The sequence below is a fragment of the Astyanax mexicanus genome, chromosome 15 (assembly GCF_023375975.1).
Source record: "Astyanax mexicanus isolate ESR-SI-001 chromosome 15, AstMex3_surface, whole genome shotgun sequence".
Classification (NCBI taxonomy): Eukaryota; Metazoa; Chordata; class Actinopteri; order Characiformes; family Acestrorhamphidae; genus Astyanax; species Astyanax mexicanus.
In genome coordinates this window covers 10,894,686-10,913,772 of record NC_064422.1, presented here as the reverse complement: position 1 = coordinate 10,913,772, position 19,087 = coordinate 10,894,686, and the positions used below count along the sequence as shown (strand labels likewise).

The window sequence follows — 19,087 nt, the reverse complement described above, 5'->3', positions numbered from 1 at the left end:
GCGCGCACACACACCTACCCAAACAAATGCGCGCACCAGGAGCATGTAGTGTGTGTGTGTGTGTGTGTGTTCGCTGCTATATTAAAAAAATGTATGAGTGAGTGTGTTTGCGTTCTGTGCCCTATGTGTCTGTCTGTGCGCACACAGTAACTTGCCATGTTCCAGCCATGCTCCAATATTCGTGTGAGACTTGGGCTGTTTGGGAATAAGCTAAAGACCAACGTGGAGCTGACATTGGAAAAACGTTGGCATTTTGACGCCGACCTCCGCGCCTTTCTCCAACGTTCTAAAAATAACCACAGACCAACGTTGGTCTGACGTCGAATTTCGACGGCCAACATACTTCTATAACATTGCTTTAATTTCAGAAAGTACAATTAAGTATTTTGTTAAAAAAAAAACAAGTAAAAGTTACTTGTAATTTCCATTTATACAGCAAACTGTTTTAAACTGTTTTAACAATAAATATGCTAGCAACATGGCTATTATAAAGTAAAACTGCATTTCACAACTGGATAAAGGGTTGGATTTGTGTAGTGAGCTATAATAGGCCATACATCTAAAAAAAATTAAACAAAAAATGGTTGATATTAATATATGCACTACTTTTTAGATAATGAATATAAACTATTTTAATAGTTTGTTGGTCTGTAAGTTAGCTTATTCTGAAACTTTATTATAACTTGCTACCCTGCCCTGTGACAGCTGAAGTGCTCCTTGTATATACACACACACAAACACACGCACACACACACACATCAGCCTGCCGTGGTCCAGTCCTGCTCCAAAACTGGTGCGCGCATTTTTTTGGATAGGTGTGTGCGCGGTCGTACAGAACGCTACACCTTTCTCGGGTAGCATAACCTACAGACCAACGTGGAGCTGATGTTGAAAAAACGTTGGCATTTTGACACCGATCTCCTAATAGAAATGTGAGTGTGTTTGTATTCTGTGCCCTGTGTGTCTGCCTGTGGGTTTTTGTTTGTTTCCCGTGAACGCACGCACGCGCGAACGCACACACACGCACAATTGCTGTGCTCCAATATTCGTGTGTGAGACTTTGGCTGTTGGGAATAAGCTAAAGACCAACGTGGAGCTGACGTTGGAAAAACGTTGGCATTTTGACGCCGACCTCCGCTCCTTAACGACCTTAATCCAACGTTCTAAAAATACTGCCAACCACAGACCAACGTTGGTCTGACGTCGAATTTCGACGTGCGACATAGGCGACATTTGCCAACGTTGGGCCAACGTACTGTTGCTATCTGGGAGCTCTCATTACAGCAGCTATAACAATACACACACACACAGACAGACAGACAGACAGACAGATAGACGGATAGATAGACAGACAGCTAGCTAGATAGATAGATAGATAGATAGATAGATAGATAGATAGATAGATAGACAGACAGACAGACAGACAGACAGAAAGACAGATAGATAGATAGATAGATAGATAGATAGATAGATAGATAGATAGATAGATAGATAGATAGATAGATAGATAGACAGACAGACAGACAGATAGACAGATAGATAGATAGACAGACAGACAGACGGATAGATGGATAATCGGATAGACAGACAGACAGACAGACAGACAGACAGACAGACAGACAGACAGATAGATAGATAGATAGATAGATAGATAGATAGATAGATAGATAGATAGATAGATAGATAGATAGATAGATGGATAATCGGATAGACAGACAGACAGACAGATAGATAGACAGACAGACAGACAGACAGACGGATAGATGGACATTGTGGACGATGCCAGTCATCCTCTGCACCCTCTGTCATCAGCAATCAGAGAAGTCTGTTCAGTGATCGACTGCTCCTCCCCAAGTGCAGGACCAACAGGTTCAAAAACTCTTTTGTCCATCATGCCATCTGACTGTACAGCTCCTCTTTGCAGGGGAGGAGGGGTCACAGGAGGACAGACTGATTAAAACACTAACCAGACTATGTGCAATAATTTCTATTTTTAAAGACTGATTAAAACATACCTAAACTACGTGCAATAGTTTTTAAACTGAGTGCAATAATAATAATGTGCAATATCTCTCCTGCTGGACTCTTGTATGTATTTTATTGTATTTTTTTATTTCCAATTGTCCTTGTGTATGTTAATTGTTTACTGTAATGATGCTGCTGGAATTTTAATTTCCCTGAGGGAACCTCCCAAAGGGATCAATAAAGATCTATCTATCTATCTATCTATCTATCTATCTATCTATCTATCTATCTATCTATCTATCTATCTATCTATCTATCTATCTATCTGGTGGTGGTCCCCTTCAAAACCTATAAAAGTCATATATGCCACTGTGTTTTCTTTTCTCTACAATGCTCTAATGTAATATAACAATGTAATATTTTTTCTGGGGTTAATAAAGTCCTATATTTGATATTTGCTGTTGATCAGTGTATGGATGGATGTAATAATAACTTCAGTAATAATCTGAACACAGAGGGAAAATATCGTGCGCCGCCCGGGAATCGAACCCGGGTCGCAAGAATGGGAATCTTGCATGATACCACTACACCAGCGGCGCTGTGGAGAACAATGGTCAGTACCGCTATACAAACTCTAAACCTCCCATGGATTCATATTACTTTTGTTTTTAAAAGCTATATTTACAATTTATCATTTTCTAAACGTTTTGTTTTCATCACAGTTTATCAGAAATGTGAAATTAACTACATAATATAGGCTGCTTAGAAGTCGCTTATTCTTATTTAATGTAACGTTAGTGTAGTTCATTAGCTTAGTATGTTTCTTTATTTTACTTATTTAGTTAGCTAATATTATTGATATGTCTCAGATACCAGTAGTACGTTGAATCAACGGTCATTTTTCCATCATCAACGCATTGAAACAACGTTTATCTCCGACGTCAGAACTGATTTATTTGTGAATATCGATACGTAAAATCAACATTGATTCAACGTTATGGTTTTATATATATATATTATTTTTTAATAAACTTTACTTATATTAAATATGTAAATCTTGTTAATATTCTGCCCTTATAGCTCATAATACTGTGGGCTTACACTGTTGAAAGGGATATTTAAATAATAATGTTATAATCACAATAATAATGTTGGTTTACAAGAAGGCACAAATAACATATTTAAGAAAACCTATATAAGGAAAAAGTGATTTAAGTTTATGTAAATAGATTTTATTTCAAATTACAATCATATATCAATACATTAACAATGGAATACTGTGTTTAAATAAATGAAGAAAAGAAAAGCAATTAAATATTGATGAAATAAATACTGAACAACTTCTCCTTAATAAAAACTTCATGAACTCAAAAAATAGAGAGAACAGATCCTGCAGAATCAGTGAGTGTTCAAGGTTGTCAATAATCTTCAAAATAAAACAGATAGATGAAAAAGTGGTATGTGGGTGCTTGTTGCAAAAAAATGATAAAGTGTGAAAGCAATGTTGTGAAGTGCTGTGGTATCCCAGGTGGGTTACTATGGTGGGTTACTATGACGTTGTCAATTGGTTCGTATGGTGTGGATACATTTTATGCTAACATTTTTTGTCTGCCAAAACTTTTTCACAAAAGGTGGTTGGCCCAGAAGCTTCTTCTTGCACAGGCAGTATTAAAGAGCAATTGAGAGATAATGGTGGCTATTGTACGGTGGCCGAGAAAGCCCAGCGCAGTGCAAATTGAAAAGCGCTGCAAAAGCACAAAACACATCCATCAAAATTACAACACAGACGCAGCAAATAGAAAAACGCGCTGCAAATAGAAAAACACGCTGCAAATACAACCACAACACAACGGAAGTTTAAGGGGGACCTTAAAAAATGCTGTACCAGCTGTATACAAAGGACAATAAGTGGCAAACAAGCTTCTGAAAAGTAAGTTATGTTTATTACCTGTGATTACCACGGTTGTGTGCATATTATTAAAATTTCTGCTTCACAAAACGCCTTGTTTGCCACTTATTGTCCTTTGTACACATAGTGAAGTCCGAGACGTTACTGAAGACGCAGCTTAACTGATACAGCATCTTTTAAGGTCCCCCGGGAAAATTATGTTGTGTTGTGACTCACTTCCGTTGTGTTGTGGTTGTATTTGCAATGCTTTTTTCTATTTGCAGCTCGTTTTTCCATTTGCAGCGCGTTTTTCTATTTGCAGCATGTTTTTCTATTTGCTGCGCCTGTGTTGTAATTTTGATGGATGTGTTTTGTGCTTTTGCAGCGCTTTTCAATTTGCACTGCGTTGGGCTTTCTCGGCCACCATACTATTGTGTTTTCTCAGCTGGTGTGGAAGAAACGTCTAACGTTTTTTTTCCTAACATTACACCATTCATTCTTAGGGGGCTGTTAGTTGGATAAGGTTACAAATGCATAAAATAAGAAAACTTTACTATTGGTTCTACAATTCTGTAGAAACTGACGTTTTTAGGTCACTTGCAGGGGAGCTTGATTTTTTTTTAAATTGGACTTTCCAAAAGCTGTACACAGGCACATTATTGCAGATCTGGATGGACGTGCATCAGTGTTTGAAGTTTGAATCAAAATGAAGAAAATAAAACTTTACCTTAAGAAGAACAATAGTGTGATACACACTCCTTAACACTGATACTAATCTGATATGTATTAATATACAATAGTAAACTAACCAACATGATTTTATGATTTTTATATAATATGATGTGCATAGTTTGTGTTTTTAACATGCTCTAAATTACATGCACACACAGACACACTCACAATTGGCTATTCCATCTTACAGACACAGAGTGAGGAACCTTCCCCAACCCTAAACGCTGCATGGAGAGGTTCAGTGAATGTGGTGTTGAATGTGTGTAAGTGTGTGAGAGTGTGTGTGTCGGAGGAGACGCTGTAGAAGGACAGAGTGCCGGCCGGACAGTCCACATACACTCCCACTCTCCTGCTGCTGGGGGGACGAGACGCAACTGTAGTGATGTCCTTGTTGTGTTGAACAGAGTACCTGTTTTTAAAGCAGATCAGAATCCAGGAGTTTTCATTCCATCCGAACCCGCAGTCCTCGTTCAGTCCCTTCCGGCTGATGGTCTTATAAGTCAAACCTATATCAGCTCCCCACACATCCCCACTCCACTCAGTCTCCCAGTAACAGCGTCCAGTCAGGCTCTCTCTACTCATCACCTGATGATATGCATTAAACCGGTCTGGATGATCAGGATACGACTGCTCCTCTCCACCCACCACCTTTCTGTTCTTCTCAGTCAGACAGAGTTGAGTGTGTGCAGTGTTTGGATCCAGCGTAAGATCACAGCCGTCTGAACACAAGAAGAGACATTAGAGAAATAAATGAATATGAGACTTTATATCAGTGTTAAATTTGGCTACAGACCTGTCAAAATTCATTAAGATGTATCATTTAAGGTTGATTAACATGTCACTAGTTCTCTATAACCTTCAAGAAATGCCTTATCCCTGCACGTGGCAGAAAAATGCGTCATTAGACTTTTGTTACTTCAAGACTAGACGATGTACTGCAATGCACTTCCGTCAGGATGTTCCAGAACAAACTGAAATCAGCTAAAACTAGTTAAAAGATTATCATATTAAGCCAGTTTTGTCAACACTGCACTGGCTTCCAAATAAATAACTTTATTAAGCCCAGATTATCACCCCTATCTTTCTAGTTTGATATTCTAGGAGGAAATTTACTTGCTTAATTCAGCTGTAGGTAATGAATTTCCTCCTTTGATCCAGAGTTTCATGGACAAAAGGAACTGTGATAAACTAAAGTGCTTGCATGTGAACCACTCTGGGATAGATGCCAGTGTTTCAGGATGCACTTGTGTCTATGCTACCTTCTGGCCCTCTCCTTTTAATTGGACTATAACAGTCATATCTGCTTGAGTCTTTAGCCACACTGATAATCTGAACACATCATAAATCCATTCAGAACACATTTAATCTTTTTTGCCTTTTTTGAGTTATGATTGGCCACCTGTCTGGCCTAAAAAGGAAATCTGACCATTGGGCTCACTCATTAGGCCCACTGTCCAGCTAGTCTTGGTTCTACACAGAGTGCTTTGTGACATAAGTTGTAAAAATTGCTGTACAAAAAACTTTATGGGCTGTGTATGAAAGAGAGAGAGAGAGCGAGAGAGAGAGAGAGAGAGAGAGAGGGAAGAGAGAGACTTACATTTCTTTAGTCCAGGTTTAATTCTGATCCCCCCTCCATGTTCAGCTCTAAACACAAACACACACACAAATCTCACTGATTTATCTTACAGTCCAGAACAAAGAAACACAAAAAGCAGTTCTATTTTCTTTCTTTGAAAGATATCTATACCAGATTGAAAAAAGTTTTGTGAACATGTAATAAAGACTGTGCTTACATGAAAAGTTTTTTTTTGCACTCAAATATCTATTTGTTCATGTATAAACATATTTGGGTTAATGTACAATTATTTGTTTATGTATATTGTTTTATTACTTAAAGTTGTTCATACCTAAGTGTCTTCAATTTGCAATGGGGATCCTCAAGTTTAGCAGAGAGTAGCTTCACTCCTGATATTTCTGGATTGTTGTAAGTCAAATCCAGTTCTTCCAAATGGGAGGGGTTTGAAGTCAGAGCTTCAGCCAAAAACGAACAGCCTTTCTTTGTGACCATACAACCAGATAATCTGCAGAGTGAAAGGTAAAGGTGAGATGTAGAGTAAGTGATTAAAAGAGTGACAGGGAGCAAGAGACTATTCACTCTGGTAAATGTATTTCTCAGTGTAAGGAAACTAATCCAGAATGTTCACCATCTACATTTAAAGCATTGTCAGATTGATAACCTTAACTATCCTGTACTTGATAAAAACAATACAAATTTAATTCACAGTTTTTCAAGCAGCTGTTCCCTTATGTTGAAACAAAAGTTTTTTAGCTGCTGCTGTAGACCATATTTAGTGTTTTAGATCACCTTTGGTAGACACTGAACACATTTTATTTCAGAAACTAAATAAATTAATAAATAAAAAAACAAGTCTGCTATTGGAGCCAGTATCTCTGTTGTAAATGTGATCATTTAACAAAGGTAATCAAATACATTAATGTTACTAAACCATTAGGATGATGGAGCTTTTATTACCAATACAGGTGCTCTCTTGTGAAAGTAATCCTGTCCAAATAGAGCTTTTGTTTTGTGGGTGTACTCTGCCTTTACCACAAACTTTATTTTGTGTTTTGATATAACATCATGGTAAAACACAGAAAATAACAGTGAAGATAGCAGATATTACTCTGTCATCATTCTTATCATGCCACAATGTACTAACACAAACTGACCTGAGAATCTGCAGTTTACAGTGTGAACTCTTTAGTCCAGCAGAGAGCAGCTTCACCCCTGAATCCTGCAGGTCATTGTTACTAAGGTCCAGCTCTTTCAGGGAAGAGTTTTCCCGGTTTAAAACTGATCCCAGAATTTCACAAACATTTTCCCCAAGATTACATGAAGCTAGTCTGCAAAAAAAAACACAATGGAAGGTGGAATGTTTAAATGTGACACAGAAGACGTAGAACTCATAGCAAAAAAGTGTCAATACTAGTGTTTCTTTTATTTAGTGATAGATACAGAATGTTCACTCTCCAAATGTGAATCCATTTTTACCATCATCAACTTGGACATGCAGCTAACCAATAGTTCTAAAGATAGAATCTAATTAGAATAAATTAGATAAACACTGCATTCCAATTGCATACGATTTTACTACACAATTACATACAGATACTACAATGCACAGACTTTATACTAATCATAAAAGTGTGAGTTTTACACAGAAGTGATTAAGCATTCTTATGCCAACATACATTACTGCAAGTTCTCCTGACTTTATCTCCTGACACTGCACCTGCATCAATATCTGTTATTTTTACTAATATTTTTCCAGAGGAAATTAGGTCCTCCTTTTCCATTTTGCATTGCTTTATGGATCAGTTGTGTTAATTGTAACCATACTAAAACGAGTTCAAGTCAAGTCAAGCTCAAGTCAAGCTCATAACTTTCCACAATGGATACATAAAACGAGTTTTATGTATCCATTGTGGAAAGTTATAAGCTTGACTTTCAAAAATGTATTAATTTATTGTAAATTGCTGATGCTAGAAATGTAAATCATTTCTTTATTAATTTATTATTTTGAAGCCATGTACTGTGTGTTAAAATGTGTTAAAATGTTATGTTCATACCCATTATTCTAAAACATCTCAATAAAACTGACAACATGTCTAAATAAAAATACTCACACAGCTTTCTTGGATGCTTCAACAACTGGCAGCAGCCTCGGAAGACAGCGTTCTGATGAGTCATATTTACTGAGGTTAAATTCATCCAGCTCTTCTTCTGAGTTCATCAACACAAATGCCAGAGCTGAGCAATGAACAGAAGAAAGGCTGGCCCGACGATGATGGTCACCATCCCTGCACAGGTATTTTTGCACTTCCTGCACAAGAGAGTGATCATTCAGTTCATTCAAACAGTGGAACAATCTGATGGGTTCCTCTGGACAGATGCTCTTCTTAATCTTCTTCTTGATGTATGTGACCGTTTCCTCATTGCTGTGAGAGCTCCTCTCTGTTGGTGTGAGTATGCCTCGTAAGGGAGTCCAATTAGTCTCCAGTGAGAGACCCAGAAGAAACCGAAGGAAAAGGTCAAGTTGTCCACCCTCAGTCTGTAAGGCCCTGTCCACTGCACTGTTGAGGAAATTGGTCATTGGTGGCTTTGAAATCCTGAAATGTTTGTTGGTTTGCTGATTCAGAACCTTTCTTTTGATAAACGCATACAAAGCTGCAAGGAACTCCTGAATGCTCAGATGTACAAAGCTGAAGACCTTCCCCAGATGCAGCTCATTGTCCTCTCTGAAGATCTGAGTAAAAACTCCTGAGTACACTGACACTTCTTTAATGTCAATGCCACTCTCTTTTAGATCTTCCTCATAGAAGATCAAGTTTCCCTTTTCAAGCTGCTTGAAAGCCAGTTTCCCCAAAGCCAGAATACTTTTTCTAGTCTGGTCAAAATCAAGATCACTTTTTCCACTGTACTTCTGGCTTTTGCATTTGATCTGAAACACCAAGAAGCGTGCAAACATCTTTGTCAGGGTTTTGGGAATTTCCCCACTCTCAGCTTCACTGAGCATTATCTCTAAAACAGTGGCTGCAATCCTGCAGAAGACTGGAATGTGGCACATTATATGGAGGCTCCTTGAGGATTTGATGTGTGTGATGACTTTGTTAGCCAGGTTCTGGTCACAGATCCTTTTTTTGAAGTACTCCTCTTTCTGAGGGTCATTGAAACCCCGTACTTCTGTTACCAGATCAACATACTTAGGAGGGATCTGGCTGACTGCTGCTGGAAGAGATGTGATCCAGAGGAGAGCAGAGGGAAGCAGATTTCCTCTGATGAGGTTTGTCAGCAGAACATCCACTGTAGCTTGTTCTTCTATATCCACCAAGCTCTCATGGTTCTGGAAATCCAAAGGCATTCGATACTCATCCAGACCATCAAAGATGAACATGATTTTGTGGTACTTATAATGTCTAGGTTTTAAATCAGTTGTTTCTGGAAAGAAGAACTGCAGAAGACTGACCAGACTGAGCTTCTTCTCCTTCATCAGATTCAGCTCTCTAAAAGGAAGTGGAAATATGAAGTGAACATCCTGATTGGCTTTCCCTTCAGCCCAGTCCAAAATGAACTTCTGCACAGAGACTGTTTTTCCAATTCCAGCAACTCCTTTAGTCAGTACAGTTTTGATTGGCTGGTTCTCTTCGGGTAATGGTTTAAAGACATCATTGCATTTGACTGGTCTTTCCTGTGATGCCATTTTCCTGGATGCATCTTCAATCTTCCTCACCTCATGTCCCCGATTAACCTCTCCGACCCTTCCCTCTGTGATGTTAAGCTCTGTGTAGATCTCATTCAGAAGTGAGGAGTTTCCATGCCCTGAGATTCCTTCATTAATTCTTTGACATTTTTCTTTCAGTTTGGATTTGAGCTTGTGATGGCAAGCAGGGGCCAATTCTGATAACAGAGAAAGACAAAAAGGAAAATGTAGTATATTCTGTAACAAAAGGGTTGCCATGAGTCTCAATCTGAGCAGATTTAAGAGCCTGTGCTTCCTCATGGTCTCTCATAAAGTACACAGAATTCTTACTGCTCTGTAGTTTGTTAGCAAGGTCTGTCTGCCTCATGCTCCTCAGAATGTGCAGTGTGATCTCCAGCACTCCTTCTCTCCGATCCTCATCCTCCACCTCTCCCTCAAGGCATGCTGGGCAATCTCGACTCAGGAGCTTTTTGAATGTATTCAGCTCATTCTTCACTAGAGAGATAAACTTCTGCTGCAGCTCCTGATTAAGAACATACATAAGAAAATTACTAATGAGGATATAAAACATAACAGAGACACTGATCTGACCGGGACACTGAGTTATGGATGCTCTCAAATGAGTGATGTTAACATTATTACAGGTATAATGCATAATCAATTGAGTAAATTGTGATTAATACAACATTTATGTAATGTAATGCAGCCATAAATTAAAAATACAAACAAATATAACCAAGGACATTCACCATGTTTAGTACAAACCTTGAATATATGGTCTATGTTTCGCTTCTTGACACTGTGAATAAAAAGGAAATCCACACTTTGATTTACATGAATAAATCAGCTCATATAGCACAACATACAACACCAGCAATTAAACACAAAAATTAAAACAAGTGTCACTGGGATGTGTAAAATATAAATAAGTGTAAATAAAAAATACATTTATACAGTTTTGGTGATGGAGAATTCTAGTTGTTCAACAGTTCTATGTCTTCTTTTTTATTTTAGGATGTGCAAAATGTTGCTAATTTCTTTATTGAAAGTTCTAAACTGCAGGCAGGTCAGTTCAGCACATGGACTCTTCTCCCACAAAAGCCTTATAGGATAGCAGTGTTTTATTTATTGTGTTTAAACATAATTATATGATCCCCTGATGATTTTGTAAGTTTTCCTCTGTACAAAGACATGAGCAGTCTACAGTTTGTATGGTAGTTTTATTTTTTTAACAGAGACAGGGAAAATATTAAAAAATCCAGAATATTTTTTTTAAATAAAAGTTATACATTTATTTTTATTTAATTAAGTGAAATAAGTATTTAGTATTAAGTAATGAAGCAGTATCTGCATAAAGCTGGTGGAGAAAGTGCAGCCTTGTGCCAAGTGAGGCCTAATGGCATTCTTCAAACACTGATTTAGCCATTCTACCATGTTATTTTAAAAACTTATGTTGAAGGGACTCATATATAATGAACTGTTGACTCACCTGTTTTCTTTAGAAACAACACTGCGGGACATCTGGCACCTTTCTAAGGTCTTGTAGATCATCGATGTAGTTTGGAAAGAGGGGTCCACAAGATGAGACCTGTGGAGGAAAGGAAATAAGTGTTTAATTACATCTCATTGTAAACTAAACCAAGTATACTTAGGTCTACCTGAAATATCACCTAAAATGACTTATTTTAGGTGACTACTTATTTCATTATAAATTCAATTGATTCAGACATGGTTGTGTGCCCACCTGTAGTGCATATGGCCATTACGGTATGGCTATACTTAATGGGAGGGGCTTTTGGTATACTGTATATGGGGTGGGAAAGTGAGTAACATTTGTGAGACAATGTTCCTATTTACTGTCACTAGTGAACCGATCTTAGAGTTTTGCAGTTGAAACAGTAATACTGGGCTGTTTATTGTGAGCTTTTCCAAACAAAGTAAATTGCTGTAGAAAGTCATTTTGGGAGGGAAGCCTCACTAACACCATCACTTCAGAACCACAGTACCACAAAATGATTCCTCGCTTAATTCATTGCTTAATGTCATTGCTTCTCTGATTAGAGCTGTAAACAGAATGCAATTCTTCCTGTGTAAAAACCAGTGTAAAGATTTGATATTTAACTCACTCTGGTACATTTTCACTGCTTAAGTGTAGAAGTTCTTGCATGGACTGTTCACTCTTCAAAGAAATACAGCTGGACTGTATTTGTATATACCTGATTGTATGTGATTGTATGTGAGTGTCAAAAGCATTGAAAAACTAAATTACAGTAAAAAAAAAAAAAGCTTTGATTATTCACTCACTCTGGGTCAGATGGTACATTTTCACTGCTAAAGTGTAGAGGTTCTGGCATGGACTGTTCACTCTTCATTGATACACAGCTGGGCTCTGGAGAAACTGCCAAATGTCTATCAGTCCTGTTAACAAAAAATACAAGAAAAACTGCAGCATTTGCAAAGCCTATATTGACACAACAGGAAAAGTGGACTAAATCCTAAGTTTTTAGTTTGTTCAGGCTCTCTTTTAAATGTGACCTATATCAAACATTCATATGAATGCCTTTTTACACTTTCATCTTTTCTAGCTTCACAGGAGCTATCAGGGAGTTTATGATAAATGTCAACTTGGACTGATCTGGTTCTTTAGTCACATTGCCACATATCCTATACTAGTGCATCTAAAAAAAAAAACCTGAATATTACTGAAAAGTTACTTTATTTCAGTACATCAGTACATATATAGATGTATTACACACAGAGTGATCTTTTTTATGGGTTTATTTCTTTCATTGTTGATGATGATTATGGCTTACAGCCAATGAAAACCCAAAAATCAGCGTCTCAGAAAATTGGAATATTATATAAGACTGATTGGTACTTTTGTCAGTGTAGGCAGTGTGCCAAGTCCTGCTGTAAAATAAAATCCAGCATCTCCATGAAAGTTGTCAGCAGAGGTAAGCATGAAGTGATATGATGAACATTATTGGATTTTGGCCTTTTAAACCTGATGTGAAAGCATAGTCTCAGTAAAACTCCATCGCACACTAAATCTATTATAAAGCTGAGCAACACAACTAACTAACTAACTAACTAACTGCTTAACACTCAGAACAGTAGTTTAGTGTGTGCAGTGATGTACCATGAGTCAGAGTTTCCTCCTCCACCACTGAACTGTAGAGGCACCTGCATGGACTGATCACTCTTTAGAGATACACAGCTGGGCTCTGGAGAAGCTGCTCTCTGTGTTTTAGTCCTGTTAACATTAATCAGTGTATCTGTTAGTGCCTGATTGTATGTGAGTGTCAAAAGCATTGAAAAACTAAATTACAGTAAAAAAAAAAAAAAAAGCTTTGATAATTCACTCACTCTGGGTCAGATGGTACATTTTCACTGCTAAAGTGTAGAGGTTCTGGCATGGACTGTTCACTCTTCATTGATACACAGCTGGACTCTGGAGAAACTGCCAAATGTCTTCCAGTCCTGTTAACATTCAAGACAAGGAAAACTCCAGCATTTGCAAAGCCTACTTTTAGACTACCAGGAAAGTGGCTCACGATTTTTTTGTCTTTTAGGCTGTTTACATTATCTGTAAAGGGGTTGGACAATGAAATTGAAACACCTGGTTTTAGACCACAATAATTTATTGTGGTGACGGACAGTTCTGGTGGAAACATTAGAGTTGAGGTGCACATTGAATTCTGCCGTGATTTGATCAGCCGTGGTTTTATGTTTTTTGGATACAATCCGGGTTAGCACCCGAACATCCCTTTCAGACAGCTTCCTCTTACAGCGTCCACAGTTAATCCTGTTGGATGTGGTTGGTACTTCTTGGTGGTATGCTGACATTACCCTGGATACCGTGGCTCTTGATGCATCACAAAGACTTGCTGTCTTGGTCACAGATGCTCCAGCAAGACGTGCACCAACAATTTGTCCTCTTTTGAACTCTGGTATGTCCCCATAATGTTGTATGCAGTGCTGTATTTTGAGCAGAACTGTGCTCTTACCCTGCTAATTGAACCTTCACACTCTGCTCTTACTGGTGCAATGTGCAATTAATGAAGATTGGCCACCAGGCTGCTTCAATTTAGCCATGAAACCTCCCACACTAAAATGACAGGTCTTTCAGTTTCATTGTCCAACCCCTGTATATATGAAATTTATTGAACAGTTCATGCTCCTAAACTGATGCTTATATGCAGATCAATATTTCATGTGAAATTTCAGTTTCAACCTTGTATTACGTATAATAATTGCAAATATTTATTAGGCCTGTTACCTCACTTTTCCACCACTGACTTAAATTCCACCACTGTAGATTGGCATAAAAGTCGCACAATTTACAATTTGGCTGTTCAGATTTTTTTTTTCTTCAATTTATTTCTATTTTTTTTCCCATTTTCTCCCAATTTAGCTAGGCCAATTGTTACACCCATTCAGCTGATTGTCAGCTGTATATCCCCCTTAATCACTAGTGATGCCACAACACAATAAGAGTAAAGACTAGCACACCCCTCCTCCGTCATATGTAAAGTCAGACTCCTCCTCGTTTTGAGCTGCTGCTGATGCTGCAGCATTGCCGAGTAGCATCACAGCACTAATGCTCGGAGGAAAGCACAGCGCAGCGACTCGGTTCTGATACATCAGCTCACAGACGCAGCCTTGTGCTGATCCACATCACCCTAGGAGTGATGAGGGGAAATAAAGAGCGGCATCTACTGTACCCACCCAGAGAGAGCAAGGATAATTGTGCTCTCTCAGGGCCGTAAGCCAGAGTTTTCTTCTCCTCTGCTGAACTGTAGAGGCTCCGGCATGGACTGCTCGCTCTTCATAGAAACACAGCTGGGCTCTGGAGAATCTGCTCTTTTCACCCTGAAATAGTTAATTTATGATGAAGCATGACCAGAGTAAAGTATGGAGTTTCTTATGATGGTGTTCTTCTAATTATATAAGCATACTCACTGTGAGCCACTCCCTCCACTGCTGTTGGTATGAGACATCGTCATAGAGCTGTTTCTCCTCTAACAGGCCTCAATCTGTGTTAAATGCAAGAATACACAAGAAATAAGAAAACAGATGCTGTCCATTTTAATGGACGCTGGGTCTGAAAGGGTTAAAAACTGAAACTGTAACAGGATTATTTAAAAGGGTACAATATATGATCATGATATGATCATACATCAATCTAAATGTACAGAAATCTATCATTTATACAGAAAATGATCGCATGGTTTCTGAGCACCATATCTCAGAAATAACCTGTAAAAAATAATCTGACATTACATTAAAACCAATGGAAAAATGAATTCCACCTTTTTATATCTTTACATATCTTTAGAATTTGCTCAGAAGTTTCTCAGAAAGCCACACCTACTTTGGTTACAATGGAACGTAATGGAACCTACTGGATTACATGTTAACAGTGTTACATCAGCAGAGCACGAGTTTAACTGATGGGCTGAGAAGTGTGAATGTCTTAAGTATTCTTTTTAGTAGGTCATAGTTAAAAAAAAAAAAAAAAAAAAAAAAAAAATATATATATGTATATATATATATATATATATATATATATATATATATATATATATATATATACATATATATATTAATTAATATTCAGCCCTGTATCAGAGCTTTTCCAGGACTGAAAAACAGATTATAAAGACCTAGGCCTTGTTTAGAAATTACCTACGTATATAACAATAACCCTATTAATATAAAAAATAACCCCCCAGTCAATACACTTATAGTCTCTTTGAAATACATAACATTACAATCTGTGGTTATATTGGTTGCTACTGAATATTAAATTGTAGAGATGTATACAAAGTAATAAATATATATGTGGATTACAAGCTAAAACTCTTTTTATATGTGTTTCCTGTTACTGGCAGTCCTTTAATTTATATCCAATAAATTTTATAATATGAGAAAAAATATACTGAATCAAATTGTTATTAAATGAAAATATTTAAATTTAAATTTTTAGCTCCTACCTTCCTTTATTTCTTGATACTGGAGTTTTAAATAGACAGCTGGCTCTCTGTGGTGAGGCGACGAGTCTCTTCTTAAACTGAAAGTATTTTAGAGTAACAATGACTGTAGTTCACTAAAAACAGGTTTGTCTGCTTAAATTAAATTCCATTCGTTATTTCCTTGTTTTTTTTGTTCTTTGTTTAAATTAGGGTCAGAATGGGACAGTTGTTCAGGCCGGGAATAATGCTAGCATTCTGGGTTTGAATATCATTAAAAAGTGACTTTTAGTTCAAAATGTGAAACTTATATATTATATAGATGTATTACACACAGAGTGATCTATTTTAAGTCTTTATTTCTTTAATTGTTGATGATTATGGTTTACAGCCAATGAAAACCCAAAAATCAGTATCTCAGAAAACTAGAATATTATATAAAACCAACTGTTACTTTTGGCAGTGTGCCAAGTCCTTCTGGAAAATGGGATCAATGATGGTTTGAAGAGCCATGTCATCTCCTGGTGTTGTTGCTGACAACTTTTATGGGGATAAAGATTTCATTTTCCAGCAGGACTTGGTACACTGCCCACACTGCTAAAAGAACCAATTGGTCTTATATAATATTATATAATCTGTAATTGACTATAAGCAGTAAGAAATAACTGAAGCAGTAAAAAAAGAATGTATTAAGTAAGAAATGTTTCTGTTTTACTTTATTTTATATATTATATATTTTAAACAGGTATATACAGTACAATTTGAAGCATACATACACATATAACTGTGACTCAGCGTGATGAATTAAAAAAAAATCTTTTATTGCAAATCATCGCAATCCACATCTTGCTGTGCATAACCTGATAATACATGCAAAGCAAAATACATAGCGAGATTATATATACATTTATATATATATATATAATCATTTAGAGACTTTAAATTACTTTACAGGAGCTCGAGCGGGGAGGACAGTTCCCTTTCTCTTTACATCTTTACACTTCACACCTTCTCACATTCTCTCACACACACACACACACCTCCACTTTCCTCACAGACAGGAACGAAGGGGTTAAATATCTTTGGACTCACTCACTGACTTCAGCATGAGACGAACACAAATTCCAATTTCTAGCAAAAAACACCACAAGCTCAGGACTTTAAGCTGGACTGTGATGAGGATCTATGTAGGACTGAAAGCAGACCTCTAAGTGGCAGCACTGCATAATAATAACTCTTATTATAATAATATATATTAAACTGAATCACAGGACAGCACTGCATCACAGCATCAGTTCAGTTTAAAATCAGTGCGTATAGAAGACTGCTGCGTGGACGGACGGACAGATGGAGAGACGGATAGATAAGTGCAGTTCTCAAATGTTTGCTTGAAGAACGCTTGAGTTCCTTCAGCTGCTCCATAACATCACATGGACTGATTTCTTTCAGAAGCTCCACAAAGTTACAGCATCACAAACTCAACAATGGAATTCATATAAGAATAAAAAAAATTAAAAATAAAAATAAATAAAATGACAACTTCTCCAAATGTTGAATCACTGGCTTTAAGACAAGTTTAAGACATGTTTATACAGACTGAGGTTAAAATAGGAAATTAAGGAATGTTTCATATGAAAAAAGCAAAAAAAGCAACAAAAAAATAGGCCTGTCATGATACCTATTTTTATTTATATATATACACAGCTATTAAACCACCTAAAAATGATAAGAATGGGTTTCTTTAATTTTACCAAATTAATTTCACCAAATTAAAAACCTCTGGAATATAATCAAGAATTAGATGGATGATCACAAACCATCAAACCAAACTGAACTGCTTGAATTTTTGCACCAGGAGTAAAGCAGCATAAAGTTATCCAAAAGCAGTGTGCAAGACTGGTGGAGGAGAACATGATGCCAAGATGAAATGCATGAAAACATTGATTAACAAACAAACCAGGGTTATTCCACCACATATTAATTTCTGAACTCTTAAAACTTTATGAATATGAACTTGTTTTCTTTGCATTAATTGAGGTCTTAAAGCTCTGCATCTTTTTTTTGTTATTTCAGCCATTTCTCATTTTCTGCAAATAAAGGCTCTTTGGGAGAAATGTTGTCTGTTAGGGGTGGGAATCGATTACTATCTCACGATTCGATTCGATTCCGATTTTGGGGGCCACGATTCGATTCAAAATCGATTTTTGATTCAAAACGATTTGAATTATAAAAATTTCTGCTTCTGGCTTATGAATCTTATTAAAAAAAAACCCTCCATAATATACACTGGTCCTGGAGAAGGTAATGTGTTACAAAAACAATAAAATGTGCAGGAATGTGGGTCTTCAGTGACAGAGGAATCACTGGGATATCACAATGACGTTAATGAACAATAAATAAATAATAAATAACACTGCTTTATTACCAGGCTACTAGCGGTGGTGTGTAGGTGACGCTGCTGGGCTGATGTGATGATAGCAGTGGAGCGCTAAAGTTCAGGAGCAGCTGCTGATTAACTAGTTAATTTAAGGTGGTTGTATTTCTTCAGAAAGGGGGCAGGAGGTGGAGAAATTAATTCATATTGTCCATTCCTTAATTCCTCTGTGATGGGGAGCTGAAATTAGCTCTGATTAGCTTATTGTTATTTTTCCGTTCCGCCTTAAATGCTGCAGCCCGCAGCCACCTGTAGCGTTATTTAAGGTGGAACTGGAAAGTTAGCTAGTTAGCTAGCTAACAGTTACTGAAACTAACTACTAGCGATCTTTTTTATGCTTGTTATGAAGCATTCTGCCATAAAACATTGAAACTACACGTTAATCTAAGGTAATATAGTGCTTGTTCTGCCATCTTACCGGTGATTCTCAAACACCTACGCTCTGTGTGTGTCTGGAAGATCTCCAAAGGGACAAGCGCTATCCCCAGGGTTGCCAGGTCCAACAAAAATACCCAGCCCCAAATCAGTCTAAAACCCGCCCCTCAGAATCGATTTTGGGACATTTTAAATCGATTCTGAATCGTAGTAAATGAGAATCAAGATTCTTATGTGAATCGATTTTTTGGCACACCTCTATTGTCTGTAGTTTATAGAATAAAACAACAATGTTCATTTTACCCAAACATAAATCTATAAATAGCAAAATCAGAGAAACTGATTCAGAAATTTAAGTAGTCTCTTCATTTTTTCCAGAACTGTATATAAAGAATTTTAGATATGGGATGTGGAATCTAAAAATAAATTAAATATCCTACATAAATACAAATAAAAAATC

The 19,087-nt window shown here is 37.1% G+C and overlaps 1 protein-coding gene, 1 long non-coding RNA gene and 1 other non-coding gene across 4 annotated transcripts; all 3 read right to left on the bottom strand.

Annotated features, from left to right (window-relative positions):
* Positions 1-2,493: 2,493 nt before the first annotated feature.
* Positions 2,494-2,564, bottom strand: trnag-ccc (transfer RNA glycine (anticodon CCC)). Its single transcript has one exon. It is a non-coding gene; the product is annotated as a tRNA-Gly (tRNA).
* Positions 2,565-4,321: 1,757 nt separating this feature from the next.
* LOC103036574 (NLR family CARD domain-containing protein 3) lies at positions 4,322-13,386 on the bottom strand. Of its 2 annotated transcripts, XM_015605677.3 has the most exons (11): positions 13,213-13,386; positions 12,986-13,099; positions 12,151-12,264; positions 11,336-11,434; positions 10,612-10,645; positions 10,177-10,369; positions 8,273-10,043; positions 7,316-7,489; positions 6,493-6,666; positions 6,183-6,229; positions 4,322-5,304 (listed from the first exon to the last, which is right to left on the bottom strand). In XM_015605677.3, exons 1-11 carry the CDS (start codon positions 13,278-13,280, stop codon positions 4,760-4,762), a joined length of 3,333 nt encoding a protein of 1,110 aa, XP_015461163.3. In that variant the 5' UTR covers positions 13,281-13,386; the 3' UTR covers positions 4,322-4,759. The 2 variants fall into 2 exon arrangements, with proteins under 2 accessions (XP_015461163.3, XP_049320398.1); XM_049464441.1 differs by lacking the exons at positions 12,151-12,264; positions 12,986-13,099.
* Positions 13,387-14,629: 1,243 nt separating this feature from the next.
* On the bottom strand, positions 14,630-16,416 carry LOC125781178 (uncharacterized). Its single transcript, XR_007424315.1, has 3 exons — positions 15,843-16,416; positions 14,809-14,882; positions 14,630-14,718 (listed from the first exon to the last, which is right to left on the bottom strand). It is a non-coding gene; the product is annotated as an uncharacterized LOC125781178 (long non-coding RNA).
* Between the last annotated feature and the right edge of the window lie 2,671 nt (positions 16,417-19,087).